The following is a 13,985-nucleotide window of genomic DNA, read 5'->3' as shown; positions in this document are numbered from 1 at the left end:
GGACTCTCCTCTCCTCCTACACCCCACCCCGACCCCAGTGAAGAGACTTTAGCTATTTATCATATCCTTGCTCCTCATGATTTTATAATCCTCTATAAAGGTCAGCCCTCAGCCTCTGATGCTCCAGGGAAAACAGCCCCAGCCTGTTCAGCCTCTCCCTACAGCTCAAATCCTCCAACCTGGCAACAGCCTTTTAAATTTTTTCTGAATCCTTTCAAGTTTCACAACATCCTTCTGATAGGAAGGAGATCAGAATTGCACACAGTATTCCAAACGTGGTCTAATCAATGTCCTGTACAGCCGCAACATGACCTCCCAACTCCTGTACTCAATACTCTGGCCAATAAAGGAAAGCATGCCATCACTATCCCATTTACCAGCGACTCCACTTTCAAGGAGCTATGAAGCTGCACTCCAAGGTCTCTTTGTTCAGCAACACTCCCTAGGACCTTACCATTAAGTGTATAAGTCCTGCTAAGATTTGCTTTCCCAAAATGCAGCACCTCACATTTATCTAAATTAAACTCCACCTGCCATGTCTTAGCCCATTGGCCCATCTGGTCAAGATCCCATTGTAATCTGAGGTAACCTTCTTCACTATCCACAACACCTCCAATTTTGGTGTCATCTGCAAACTTATTAACTTACTAACTATACTTCTTTTACTCACATCCAAATCACTTACAGAGGAACCTCGATTATCCGAAAATCGGATTATCGAAGGAGATCTAGAGGTCTCGATCGAAACATTAAATCAAAGAAGTGTGTCCAACACTGATCGCATCTTTTGTTTACAGTGATTAGAAGTGCTGCTGAAAACAGTCCTGGAGTGATGGGACAGCAGGCACCATCTATAAATGACTGACTACCCACACTCTCTCCCTCGCTTTCCAAACTTTCTCTGGAGTTCTATACAGGTGTGTGTCCTAAACCCCCTCCTTCCCCAGATAATCTCTCCAATGTTGTCCTGTACAGGGTAAAGGTGGAACCTGTCAAAAAGTTGCGTGTGCGCGCTATTTGGAGACTCACCCCCCAAAAGGCAGTAGCAGCAGCAACAGTCTTGTTGTTGGTGTCCAGTCTGGCTGCCCCGGAGAGGGGGCGGGTCACACTGGGGGCCACATTGGGGGGGGCGGGGGTTGGTGGGGTGGATGAGATGCGGGGGCTTGCGCGCTGTGATGCTGCCTTATCTCCTGAATAGGGAGCAGACATTACAGAAAACTCCGAGCCCCAGAGGAAAGGCACTGAATCAATTAACGGAATATTCAATAATCTGAACGAAATAGTGCCCACCCATCTCGCTCAGATAATCGAGGCTCCTCTGTATATAAATGACGAAAAGTAATGGACCCTGCACTGATCCTTGTGGCACTCCACTGGTCACAGGCCTCCAGTCTGAAAAACAGCCCTCCACCACCACCCTCTGTCTTCTACCTTTCAGCCAGTTCTGTATCCACACGGTTACTTCTCCCTGTATTCCATGAGATCTAACCTTGCTAATCAGTCTCCCATAGGGAACCTTGTCAAACGCCTTACTGAAGTCCATATAGATCACATCTACTGCTCTGCCCTCATCAATCCTCTTTGTTACTTCTTCAAAGAACTCAATCAAGTTTGTGAGACATCATTTCCCACGCACAAAGCCATATTGACTATCCCTGATCAGTCCTTGCCTTTCCTGTACATCCTGCCCCTCAGGATTCCCTCCAACAACTTGCCAACCACCGACGTCAGGCTCACTGGTCTATAGTTCCCTGGCTTGTTCTTACCACCCTTCTTAAACAGTGGCACATCAGCCAACCTCCAGTCTTTCGGCACCTCACCTGTGACTATCGATGATACAAATCTCTCAACAAGGGGCGCAGAAACCACTTCCCTAGCTTCCCACAGAGTTCTCAGGTACACCTGATCATTATCCACTTTTTTTGTGTTTCAAGACATTCAGCACTTCCTCCTCTGTAATTTGGACATTTTTCTAGGTATCACTATTTCCCTACATTCTATATCTTCCGTGTCCTTTTCCACAGTAAATACTGATGCAAAATACTCATTTAGAATCTCCCATCTGCTGAGGCTCCACACAAAGGCCACCTTGCTGATCTTTGAGGGGCCCCATTCTCTTTCTCGTTATCCTTTTGTCCTTAATGTATTTGTAAAAACCCTTTGGATTCTCCTTTGCTCTATTTTCCAAAGCTATCTCATGTCTCTTTTTTGCCCTCCTGATTTCCCTCTTAAATATACTCCTACTGCCTTTATACTCTTCTAAGGATTCATATGATCTATCTTGTCTATACCTGACATGTGCTTCCTTCTTTTTCTTAACCAAACCCTCAATTTCTTTAGTCATCCAGCATTCCCTATACCTACCAGCCTTTCCTTTCACCCTGACAGAAATATACTTTCTCTGGATTCTTGTTATCTCATTTCTGAAGATTTCCCATTTTCCAGCCGTCCCTTTACCTGCGAACATCTGCCACCAATCAGCTTTCGAAAGTTCTTGCATAATACCGTCAAAGTTAGCCTTCCTCCAATTTAGAACTTCAACTTTTAGATCTGGTCTATCCTTTTCCATCATGATTTTAAAACTAATAGAATTATGGTCGCTGGTCCCAAAATACTCCCCCACTGATACTTCAGTCACTGACCCTGCCTTATTTCCCAAGAGTAGGTCAAGTTTTGCACCTTCTCTAATAGGTACATCCACATACTGAATCAGAAAATTTTCCTGTACACACACACAACAAATTCCTTTCCACCTAAGCCCTGAACACTATGGCAGTCTATGTTTGGAAAGTTAAAATCCCCTACCATGACCACTCTATTATTCTTAAGGATAACTGAGATCTCCTTACAAATTTGTTCCTCAATTTCCATCTGACTATTATGGAGTCTATAATACAATCCCAATAAGGTGATCATTCCTTTCTTAGTTCTCAGTTCAAGCCAAGTAATTTCCCTGGACGTATTTCTGGGAATATCCTCCCACAATACAGCTATAATGCTAATCCTTATCAAAAACACAAGACTCCCCTCCTCTCTTGCCTCCTTTTCTGCCCTTCCTGGAACATTAAGCTGCCAATTCTGTCCATCCCTGAACCATGTTTCTGTAATTGCCATGAGATCCCAGTCCCATGTTCCTAACCATGTCCTGAGTTCATCTGCCTTCCCGGTTAGGCCTCTTGCATTGAAATAAATGCAGTTTAATTCATCAATCTTACCTTGTTCTCTGCTTTGTCCCTGCCAGCCTGACTGTTTGATTCGCTTCTTTTCTCAACTGTCTCAGATTGGTCTCTTTCCTCACCATCTCCCTGGATCCCACCCACCCACCTTAATAGTTTAAATCCCCCCAAGCAGTTCTAGCAAATCTCCCTGCCTGTATATTAGTCCCCTTCCAATTCAGGTGCAATCCGTCCTTCTTGTACAGGTCACTTCTACCTCAAAAGAGATTCCAATGATCCAAAAATGTGAATTCTTCTCCCATACACCAGCTCCTCAGCCATGCATTCATCTACTCTATCCTCCTATTCTTTCCCTCACTAGCTCATAGCACTGGGAGTAATCCAGATATGACTACTCTTGAGGATCTCTCTTTTTAATTCCTGCCTAACTCTATATTCTCCCTTCAGAATGACATCCTTTTCCCTTCCTATGTCATTGGTTCCAATGTGGACAATGACCTCCTGCTGGGCCCTCTCCCCCTTGAGAACATTCTGCACCCTCTCTAAGACATCCCTGATCCTGGCATCAGGGAGGCAACACACTATTCTGATTTTTCATTGTTGGCCACAGAAATGTCTGTCTGTCCTTGGATTAGACAGTCTCCTAACACAGTTGATGTTTTGGAACCCGACATACCCCTCATTGCATTAGACCCAGTCTCAATACCAGAAACTTGGCTGTTTGTGCTATGTCCCGCTGAGAATCCATCACCCCTTACATTTTCCAGAACAGCATACTTGTTGAAATGGGGATAGCCACAGAAGACTCCTGCCAATACTCTTACCTTTCCTGGAGCTAACCCATCTACGTGACTGTATCTGCAACTTTTTTCCCTTCCTATAACTGCCATCCATCACATCCCCTTGCTCTTGTAAATTCCTCATTGCCTCTAACTGTCTCTCCAACCAATCCATTCAATCTGATAGGATTTGCAACCAATGGCATTTATTGCAGATATAATCCTCAGTAACCCGTAATCTTTCCCTAAACTCCCACATCCAACAAGAGCATATCACTCTACTAAAGGCCATTTTTGCTTCTTTCAATCTACAGACCCAGCAAAACACTGCTCCAGGCTAACTTAATACTTATGGCTTATATAAGTAATTTTAATCAAGAGACATATCTCAATAAAACATATAATCAAGAAAGAATCCACTCTACTCATTAGTGCAGGCTGACTGTAAGGCCACACTTAAAAATATTCACTTATCTGTTTCTGTGCTGTGACAGTTGTAAGTTACTGAAATTAATAATGTGTTTGTTTAATTGCTGGAGATTCATTGCGATTGATAATGGGAGAAGCATCACAGATGTATTTTTTATTTACATTGCTTGTCCATACAGCTGTCTGTTCTACTAATTGCGTCTATTCATCATACTATTGAACAGACAAATGGTTTGTTCAGGGTTTGTGATTTGGAAACACCCACATCTGGTAAGTGTAATAACATTTGCAAACAGTGGACAAATAAAATGCAAGCAATTGTCTGATAAACTTGAGCAGTGATAGATGATTGGATGCCACATGACTAAGTTTCCTGGACATTGGCAATAAACACAAATTGCTTGATAAAATTCACTCTCGAGATGATGTGTAGCTTTACTGATAAAGGCAGCATTATGGTTGCCCTGAGTGGTGATTGTAGTGAGCTTTCTTCAGGAGTTGCTGCAATCCCTGTGTGGAAAACACCCTTATAATCCTATTGGAAAGGGACTTCTTGAATTCTGACCCAGCAATCAAGAAGGAACTGTGGTATATTTCTATGTCAGCAGGGTATGTTACTTGGAAGACCACAAACTGAAAGATCATCTTCATATGTCACATGGCATTATCCTTTTGAACGATAGGAGGAGATATCATAAAAAAAAACTTTGGTATATGGCCAAGTGCCTTTCCAGCTTGTGTTACACTTCACTGGGATAGTCTGTTGGAAATAAGGCCCCACTGTTCTCAGAGTCAACCCAAAAGCTAAAGATTTTAAAAAGTACACAAAATTCCTCAATTTACATATATTTCAGACCCAGAAAGCATAGATCATGTTTCTGAGCTGAACAAGAATTACAATTAGCAAGAATTACTGTCTATTACAAGGAAACAATTATGACCCATCAGCATTTAACTCTAATAACTAAAACTCTAATGCCTTTCTGCACTTCATGTTAGATAAAATTCAGGCATGAAATAAAAAGGGTGTTAAGGGTGGAATAAAAGCAGGGACAGCAGTTCTTTTGTCTCTGACTAAGTTCAGCTGAGAAGGATCCTGTGCTGATCGTGTTCTTCCTTCTCCAGGGTCTGATTTTCAAGATGCATCGAGAGGCTGGTTCGCTTATAAAAAGGTCTCTGACTCAAAGTGAAAGTCACAGCTTACAGCATTTACTGGAGGAAAGATAAACTGGTTTTCTTCAGGCTTAGAGATAATTTTACTGCAGAGAACAGAGAGATAGAGAGAGAGCTCCTGAACTGGGTGGTAGTCAATCTTGTACAAAGCCACAAGCTGTTAACTGAGAACCAGATTGTTGTTGGTGAACAGAAGATCCTGAGATGCTGCCTAACCTGCTGTGCTTTAACCAGCAACACATTTTCAGCTGTGATCTCCAGCATCTGCAGACCTCATTTTTTACTCGGTGAACAGAAGACCATTGCCACCAATAATTGTTCACTAGTCCATAGACCAATCTGCTAATTGTACCAACCAAAGCTCCATCTGTACACAACACTTCAGACCAACTACACTTTAACCAGCTTTCGAACAAGAAGCTGTGTAAATCCTGTTTACAATGAGTGTCAGGTTACTTTCTTTCAAAAGATGCTGCAATCCCCCAGCCACTCCTTAGTCATTAAAACAGCACTTTTCTCCTTCCAGTCCCCTGATAAAAGTATGGAAGAATGAAAAGGCACTGGGAACATGTAGGAGCTTAGCCTGATTGAGCAAGCCACCAACCCATCCACAGACAGGAAACTAAAATGGCATTTTCCAGATATACTGATCTTTCTTCACCTGTTGCTCTTAATTCTGTACTGCAGTATTAGACAGATAGATTGTGAAGCATCTGGTTGCCTGGGGCAATGTGGAGCCACTTCAGGGATGAGATAGTATGGGATAGATAAGCCTCCGTTTAGGAAACTGATAACAAAATGATGAGTTTACACCAAACAGGAGAGGACATATCGGATGATTTCTTGAAGGGAGAAGGCTGAGCAATAATCTAATGGAAATCTTAAAAATTATGAAAGAATTTGATAAAACAGACACAGAGTTCATCTGTGAGAAACAGCTGCATCGGAAGCCATAAACAGAATAGTCACCAAGAAAGCCAAAAGGGAATTGGACTCTTCAGTTCTATGTGACCCATGTTACAGGAGCAGATCCATCAGTATGTCATGCCACTTCACAGCATCATATAAAGCACCAGTAAATGTTGCTGAAAATGTGTTGCTGGTTAAAGCACAGCAGGTTAGGCAGCATCCAAGGAACAGGAAATTCGACGTTTCGTTCCTGTTCCTTAGATGCTGCCTAACCTGCTGTGCTTTAACCAGCAACACATTTTCAGCTCTGATCTCCAGCATCTGCAGACCTCACTTTTTACCAGTAAATGTTGTCCCTGCTTTCCTTCCATTCTTAACACCCCTTTTTTGCCCCAATGCCTGTGTTTTGTGTAAAGAGAAGTGTATAAGGGGACTGGGTTTTAATTAGTACAGTCATATGCTGATGGCTCATGATTGTAGCAATTTACCTGTAATAGCTAGCAATTCTTGATAATAAGACCATGGTGATAGTGTGGAATTCACTATATCAAGGACTAACTCAGAAAAATAGTAAAGATACATTTAAGTGGGATTTAGATTAAACATATCAGGGACGCTGATTATGCTGATGGAATTAGATGAGGAAAGACTAAAAGAGGTTGGAGTGGAGCATTATAAGCCGATATCAATTGGTTGGAGTAATGTCCTGTTTCTGTGTTGCACATTCTTGATAGAAAATCAAATATTTTTAACAATGAAAGATGATTACATTTCCAAAAAGCCCCAATGTAGACAAAGAACATTTTCACAGTACTTCACGTGCATCTTTTGATGACAATGTCTTACATTTTGACCATACTTTCAAAGATATTAGAATAAATTGGAGTGTACTTACTATACTGGCTCTCCTTTATTGGAAAATCTTGAACAAAATGAGACCCTGACTCAGGCAAACGCATCGATATAATTTTCTTCTGTGTCCTGCATGATCTCCGGACGAGGAAGATCTGTTATTATAAAAAGGCACTGTGTGAGGTTGAACATAATACAATGTGAGAAATAGGATTAGGAATAGACCATTCAGCCCTTCATACCTGCTCCTTCATTTACTTCTAGCTACCCCGACAAGAGAAAACACTTTGTTGACCTTATCAAGCCCTTTCAAAGTTATTTATGTTTCAATGTTTCACCCTCATTCTTCAAAATTCCAGATAATGTTGGCCCAATTAACAGTCTCTCATCAGTACGTCAGCCTGGGAATCAATATGACAAACCATTATTCTACCTCCTTCAATGCAATTAAATAATGAGAACAAACTGCATTCAGTACTCCAGGGGTGTAATCTCACCAACACTCTGTAAAATTGTAGCAAGGTTCTTTTATTCTTGTTCTTCTTTCCTTTGCAACAAAGGTTAGTATCCCTGTACTTTTATTATTGTCTGTTACACCAGAGTGCTATTTTCATGTTGCTTGATAAGTACAGTGAGGTACCGCTGCACATCAACAATTACACATTCACACCTCAAAAATAATCTCCTTCACAAAAATAACAGAAGTGACTTAAAATTGTAAGTCCTGACCCAAAACACAGCTATTTCCTGGGGGTGGGGGTGAAGTCAGACTGTGGTTTATGCATGTGCCTTTTAAAGAGGCAGCTATCCATTCAAATACAGGTATCCCCCGCTTTTCAAAAGTTCACTTTAGGCCACAACTTTTATGAGAGACCTACATTGGTACCTGTTTTCGCTAACCGAAAGAAATCCGAAGAGGATGTTCGCTTTTACGAGAAAAGGTGAAATTTTTCCCATATAAATTAATGCTTCTTCACTTTATGCCATTTCGGCTTGTGAAAGGTTTCATCAGAACGCTCTACTTTCGGATGGGGGTTGGGGAGGGTGATACCTGTAGTTAGCTTCCTCCAATGAAGTGTGATATACATTCTGGTACAGCGGAATCTACAGTGTGTACATTAGATGTGTTAAGAGCAGGTCTGAACTTTGTGGATTCATTTGGATCGACAAGGTAACCCTTTGAAAGAGGTAAGATACCCCTGTGAGTGTGATCCTGGGAGACCACGTTTTGGGGACGCAGAGGTGGGGGGTGTCAGGTGTCCCTGGTGTGGGGTGGGGAAGGTACCACTTTGAAAAAGTGGTCAGATACCCTTGATAGGCATGGGAGAGGGGTATTTGTATGGGTGAGGAATTAGGAGGGAGACTGCATGGATGGGGAGGACGGGGGAGATGTCAGGTTTCAGGCATCTTTTGGATTTGTGACTTGTGGAGAAGACTGTGCACAAAACCTTTGGAACCGTAAAGATGTCAGAGTCAAGATCACAAGAAGTGTCAAACTTGTCAAGGAGTGTCAAACCATGTTTTATTTTAATGAATGAAAGTGCTTTTCTCCATGGAGAGAGAGTGTTGTTTCTAATACAGACCCTTATTTCCTTTGTGCTTAGGTACTAAGTGAGTTGGCATAATAGGCAAAGGAAGGGTAGGAAGGGTAAAGCTATGGATTTTTAATAGATGGGTTAAGAGAGGGTTTGTGGGGTAAGGGATAAGAACTGAGGAATGTTTTATATTTTATTCTTTTATGCCAGATTTTGGACACAGCACTAGGGACTGATGGTAGACTTCTCAGCGCACCTTGGCATTTGGTAGCTTGCTCCAATTGGTATTCCTGGGTGGCCTATCCCATCTCCAATCCATCCCACAACACCTGGAGTGAAAATGAGCAAAGCAGCTGGCCACTTTTAAAGGTCAAGTTCACAGAGCTGGGAATCCTCCTGCCTCTGCATGCACCAAAACTGGGAACAAAAGTCAGGACCTTTAGTATTTCTTACTCCAAAAGTGAATTAGTTCATAGCTCCCTATTATACTACATTTATCATCATGTAGCCCAAGCAATTAACTTGTCCGTACAAACACGTTGCATTCTCCGCATTCCAAAGCTAGCTTTGCATCGTCAGCAAACATAGATTCAATATTGTCTATCACTGTGTTCAAGTCATGAGTATAGATTCCAAGTATCCAATATGCAAGCACTGATCATTCCAGTAATGCATTAGTCATGGAAAATGTCCCGTGTATTCCTACTGTTTTCTTCCTGTTAAATATCCAATCACTATGAATATCAGTGCATTACCCTGAACTCAATGAGCACCCATTGTACATATTAACCTTTTGTGTGGCACCTTATCAAATGTCTTTCAGAAATAACAGTATATCTTTTATCCTTTTATCTACTCAACAGTTGCATCCTCAAAAGCCCTAACAAGATTTGTCAAACATGATCTCTCGTTCATAGAACCACACTTTGTTCAGATTATGATTGTCTAAGTCTATTGCTTTTCTTTTATAATAGATTCCAATATTTTCCCCAAAACTGTTGTCAGACTAACTGGCCTGTAATTGCTAGCTTCCTCACAATTCCTCTTCAGATTAGCACGATGACATTTCAGTCATATTCTAGTCTGCTGTGACCATTCTAGAACTGAGGACACTTGGGGAAATCATAGCCAGGACAACCACTCTCTCTATAGCCATCTCTTTTTGAACGGTAGGATGTTGGCCATCGAGTCCTGGTGATTTGTCAGAGTTCAGTTCCTTATGTATTTGCAAAATTTTTTCTCTACAAATATCAATTACCTTGATTTCTTTACTATGATTAGCCCCTAGAGTTATCCTTTATTTCTGGTATGTAGAACTGCTTTCATAGGTTCAAAAACAACTAAACAACTCACTTTAGATCTGTCAGCCTAACATTGGTAATAGCTAGGCTTCTGACAGCTGTAAAACACGACATAATTTAACCACCTACAAAAGCAAAGTTTAATTTTGGACAACCAGCAAAACTTTATAAAAGGCCAAAACTTGTACAATCTTAACAGTCCTCTGAGGGGATAATAAACTTTCTTCGTGTCACGTGTTTGGATTTTTAAAAAGCACCAGGCAGGTTGGAGAACAAGGAGCTCATAACATTAAGGTGCATGATTTTGACAGGTATGTGAGAGTGTGGATAGAAAACAGATGAGCAGGCAATGGATGCTTGACAGCGCTATAAACAAGGCTAGCCTCAGGGGTCAATGTTCACATTACCTCTCTTCTCAATATATAGGCATAAAAGTGACCTACATTCTGATATACAAGACACAGCATCATTACTGTTAATATATAACAGGCAGTGAGATCATTCATTGAAGGGTTGGGCAAATAGTTATTGGATGAAATTTAATGCAGCTAGTTATAAGACAAACTAACAACAACAAATAGGAGAAAGTGAGATCTGCAGATGCTGGAGATCAGAGCTGAAAAATGTGTTGCTGGAAAAGCGCAGCAGGTCAGGCAGCATCCAAGGAACAGGAGAATCGATGTTTCGGGCATAAGCCCTTCTTCAGGAAGAAGGGCTTATGCCCGAAACGTCGATTCTCCTTGGATGCTGCCCGACCTGCTGTGCTTTTCCAGCAACACATTTTTCAGCTAAAAATAACAAATGCTGGTGATCACAGTGGGTTAGACAGCATGCTAACGTTTGAAGTCTAGATGACTCTTCCTCAGAGATCCTACTGTGTACAAGATGGCGGGGGGAGGGAAATCACCAAATTGCTAAAGTTTCAAAAGATCAGGCAGACTTGAGGATTCATATATCGATATATCCATTTGTCTTCTTATTTCTAAAAAGAGGCTGGATTAAAACCTGTTTTTTTTTGGCAGGGATCTGAGAAACTGAGACTCTTCACTAGAACAGAGAGGTCATTTGCTCGAAACTACGAGTAGCTTTTATAAGATAAACATTAAGGAAAAAAACTTACAGTGGTTGGTGATGTAGTACTTGGAAGGCAAAAATTAAGATCAGCATCAAATGAACAAATATAAATAGTTTTAAGTTGACCATACTCGAGATATTTAAAGGCCTGCTAGAAACAATAATCACTTTTAAAAATGAAGTTTGAGGAAGGATTAGATAAGGCTGACTGGACAGCTTGTGAAGGAAAGGCAGAGTGGATTCAAGGGAACAAATGCACCACTTAGTGAGCTAAATTGGGTTCATTAATACTTTAAAATTTCATGATTCCATAAATCAAAAGATGTAACAATATTTATATTGCTATCCAAGTTCTGGCTCTTAGAGTCTTCTCACCTTTTACTTGACTCCTGGAATAATGATCCCATGTTATATGCACTCCAAGTTAACTGAGCAATAATGACTGATGACCCTTTGTTGCCATGCATTGTATGGGGTGTTTGGATCCAGATGATGTTTACCAACAAACATGGGCAGAAAAACATGAGTAACAAGATGATGGCAGTCCATCATGGTCTTGGGACAGTTGACATATTCAGTTTGGTGGAAAGCTCCAGGTTAACTATTAATAGTGTTAAGTGTTGAAATTGGATCCATTTAATAAAGAATTTAGAAATGACAAGACTATGAAGTATAATGATTCCAATTAAAAAATTGTGTGTGCTGCCCGTACGTTTTCCAAAACAAAGTGCCTCTCATTCATGTCCGCAGCAAGCTATATTGACCCATGGTCTTCCATCCCCCTGCCACTGAAAATTCTTATTCTCTTCTTTAAATTTCTTAATGGTTTTGCCCTTCCTTATTTCTCTAACTTCTACCAGTTCTGAAATTCTTCTTGAACTCAAAGTTCCTCTGTCCTCCATTTCCAAGGCCACAAACACACCTTCCGGGTGAAGCATCAATTTTCTTGTACTCCCTTAAATTTAGTCTAGTATACCTAGTGCTCACAATGTGGTCTCTTCTTCAGTGGCAAGATAGAATGTAGGGTGGGTGATCACTCAGTGGTACAATGTCAAAAATCACACAACACTGGGTTATAGTCCAACAAGTTTATTTGAAAGCACAAACTTATGGAGCCCCTGCTATTTCCTCAGGCACCCCCCTGCCTGTAAGAATGACCCTGATCTTACAGTCGCTTTCCATCCCAATACACCATCTTGCTCTCGTGCTAACATTTCTGATCAAGGTTTGCTGAATGGCTCCAGTGAAACCCAATGAAAGCAGGAGGAAAAGCATACAATTTTCTGCTTAGGTACTTTATAGCCTTCATGACTCAACATTGCATTCAAACAACTTCAGACCATAAACAAAGTCCTCGATTTTGGTTACCCCCAACTCAAGTGTCATGTTTTTTCTCATCAGGGACCTATTTTCTGCTACTAACATCTATTCTGCATCTAGATTTCTCCTCAACTACTATCAGTACTCCTTTTCCCTTTTCCTCTGGCACCCCTTGCTAGCTGTTCCATTTGCTCTTCCTCCCCCTTTGTCAACATCATTAAAAAACACCTTTCATAGCCCCCCCTTCAATTTTGAAGAAGTGACGTTTTGAAATGAAATGTTGACTTTGTTTCTCATTTCACTGACACCGCCAGATGACTCGGTTTCTAAAGCACTTTCTTTTTATTTCAGGTCTCCAGCATCTCCAGAACTGTGTGTTTTTTCCCAAGTTCTAAACTTCCTTGATTTGTGAACTTGGTACTCACATTCTTTTTTAGATTAGATTACTTACAGTGTGGAAACAGGCCCTTCGGCCCAACAAGTCCACACCGACCTGCCGAAGCGCAACCAACCCAGACCCATTCCCCTACATTTATCCCTTCACCTAACACTACGGGCACTGTGAGGCAGCAGTGCTAACCACTGTGCCACCGTGCCACCCGTGTCTTTCACTGAATGGTTAATATAAACAGGTTGCACACTCTGCTTTATCTGTTTAGCATGGGTGGCATGGTGGCACAGTGGTTAGCACTGATGCCTCACAGCGCCAGAGATGCGGGTTCAATTCCCGCCTCAGCTGACACTCTGTGTGGAGTTTGCACATTCTCCCTGTGTCTGCGTGGGTTTCTTCAGGGTGCTCCGGTTTCCTCCCACAGTCCAAAAATGTGCAGGTTAGGTGAATTGGCCATGCTAAATTGCCCGTAGTGTTAGGCGAAGGGGTAAATGTCGGGAAATGGGTATGGGTGGGTTGCGCTTCGGCGGGGCGGTGTGGACTTGTTGGGCCGAAGGGCCTGTTTCCACACTGTAAGTAATCTAATCTAATCTAATCTAAAGAATAGACCAGATTTATCACTCTCCAGTCATATTTCTTGAAGAAAACAATTAGATTGGACGACTTCCAATTGTATTGATTTTTGCCACCTTTCAGAGGGAAGAATATCCTACATTTATTTTCCTCAATTTCTTTCCAGATTATCATCATCTATTTATCTGTTGTCATCCTTTATGACATTGTACTATCTTTAGTCATTGACTTGAACTCCTGTGGTTATCATCTGAGGTTATCATAATTTTATTGATGCTCTTCTTTATGGTTATATCACTGTCCCCTCTTTGTTTTGTTGACACCAAATTTCAAGCAGTTAAAGTGAATACATTTTAAATAAACAAAAGAAAGTTTGGAAAAAACCTTACTTCTTAAAAAAGTAACTTCATAAAGAAGTCCAGGAACAAGTGACTTGCAAATATTACACCATAGTTAAATACCAATTTGCCACA

General features: G+C 41.2%; 1 protein-coding gene across 7 annotated transcripts in view; it reads right to left on the bottom strand.

The window, feature by feature from the left end:
• LOC132819871 (ras and Rab interactor 2-like) overlaps positions 1 to 13,985 on the bottom strand; it is a 153,784-nt gene that overhangs the window by 31,346 nt on the left and 108,453 nt on the right. For all 7 annotated transcript variants that reach the window (XM_060831788.1, XM_060831787.1, XM_060831791.1 and 4 more), the window contains one exon: positions 7,362 to 7,473. In XM_060831788.1, coding sequence (XP_060687771.1) covers positions 7,362 to 7,473 — 112 coding nt within the window. The remainder of the gene's footprint in view (positions 1 to 7,361; positions 7,474 to 13,985) is intronic.

The sequence above is a fragment of the Hemiscyllium ocellatum genome, chromosome 10, assembly GCF_020745735.1.
Source record: "Hemiscyllium ocellatum isolate sHemOce1 chromosome 10, sHemOce1.pat.X.cur, whole genome shotgun sequence".
NCBI classification, from domain to species: domain Eukaryota; kingdom Metazoa; phylum Chordata; class Chondrichthyes; order Orectolobiformes; family Hemiscylliidae; genus Hemiscyllium; species Hemiscyllium ocellatum.
Note: the sequence above shows the minus strand (reverse complement) of the source record. Positions and strands in the feature narration are given on the sequence as shown.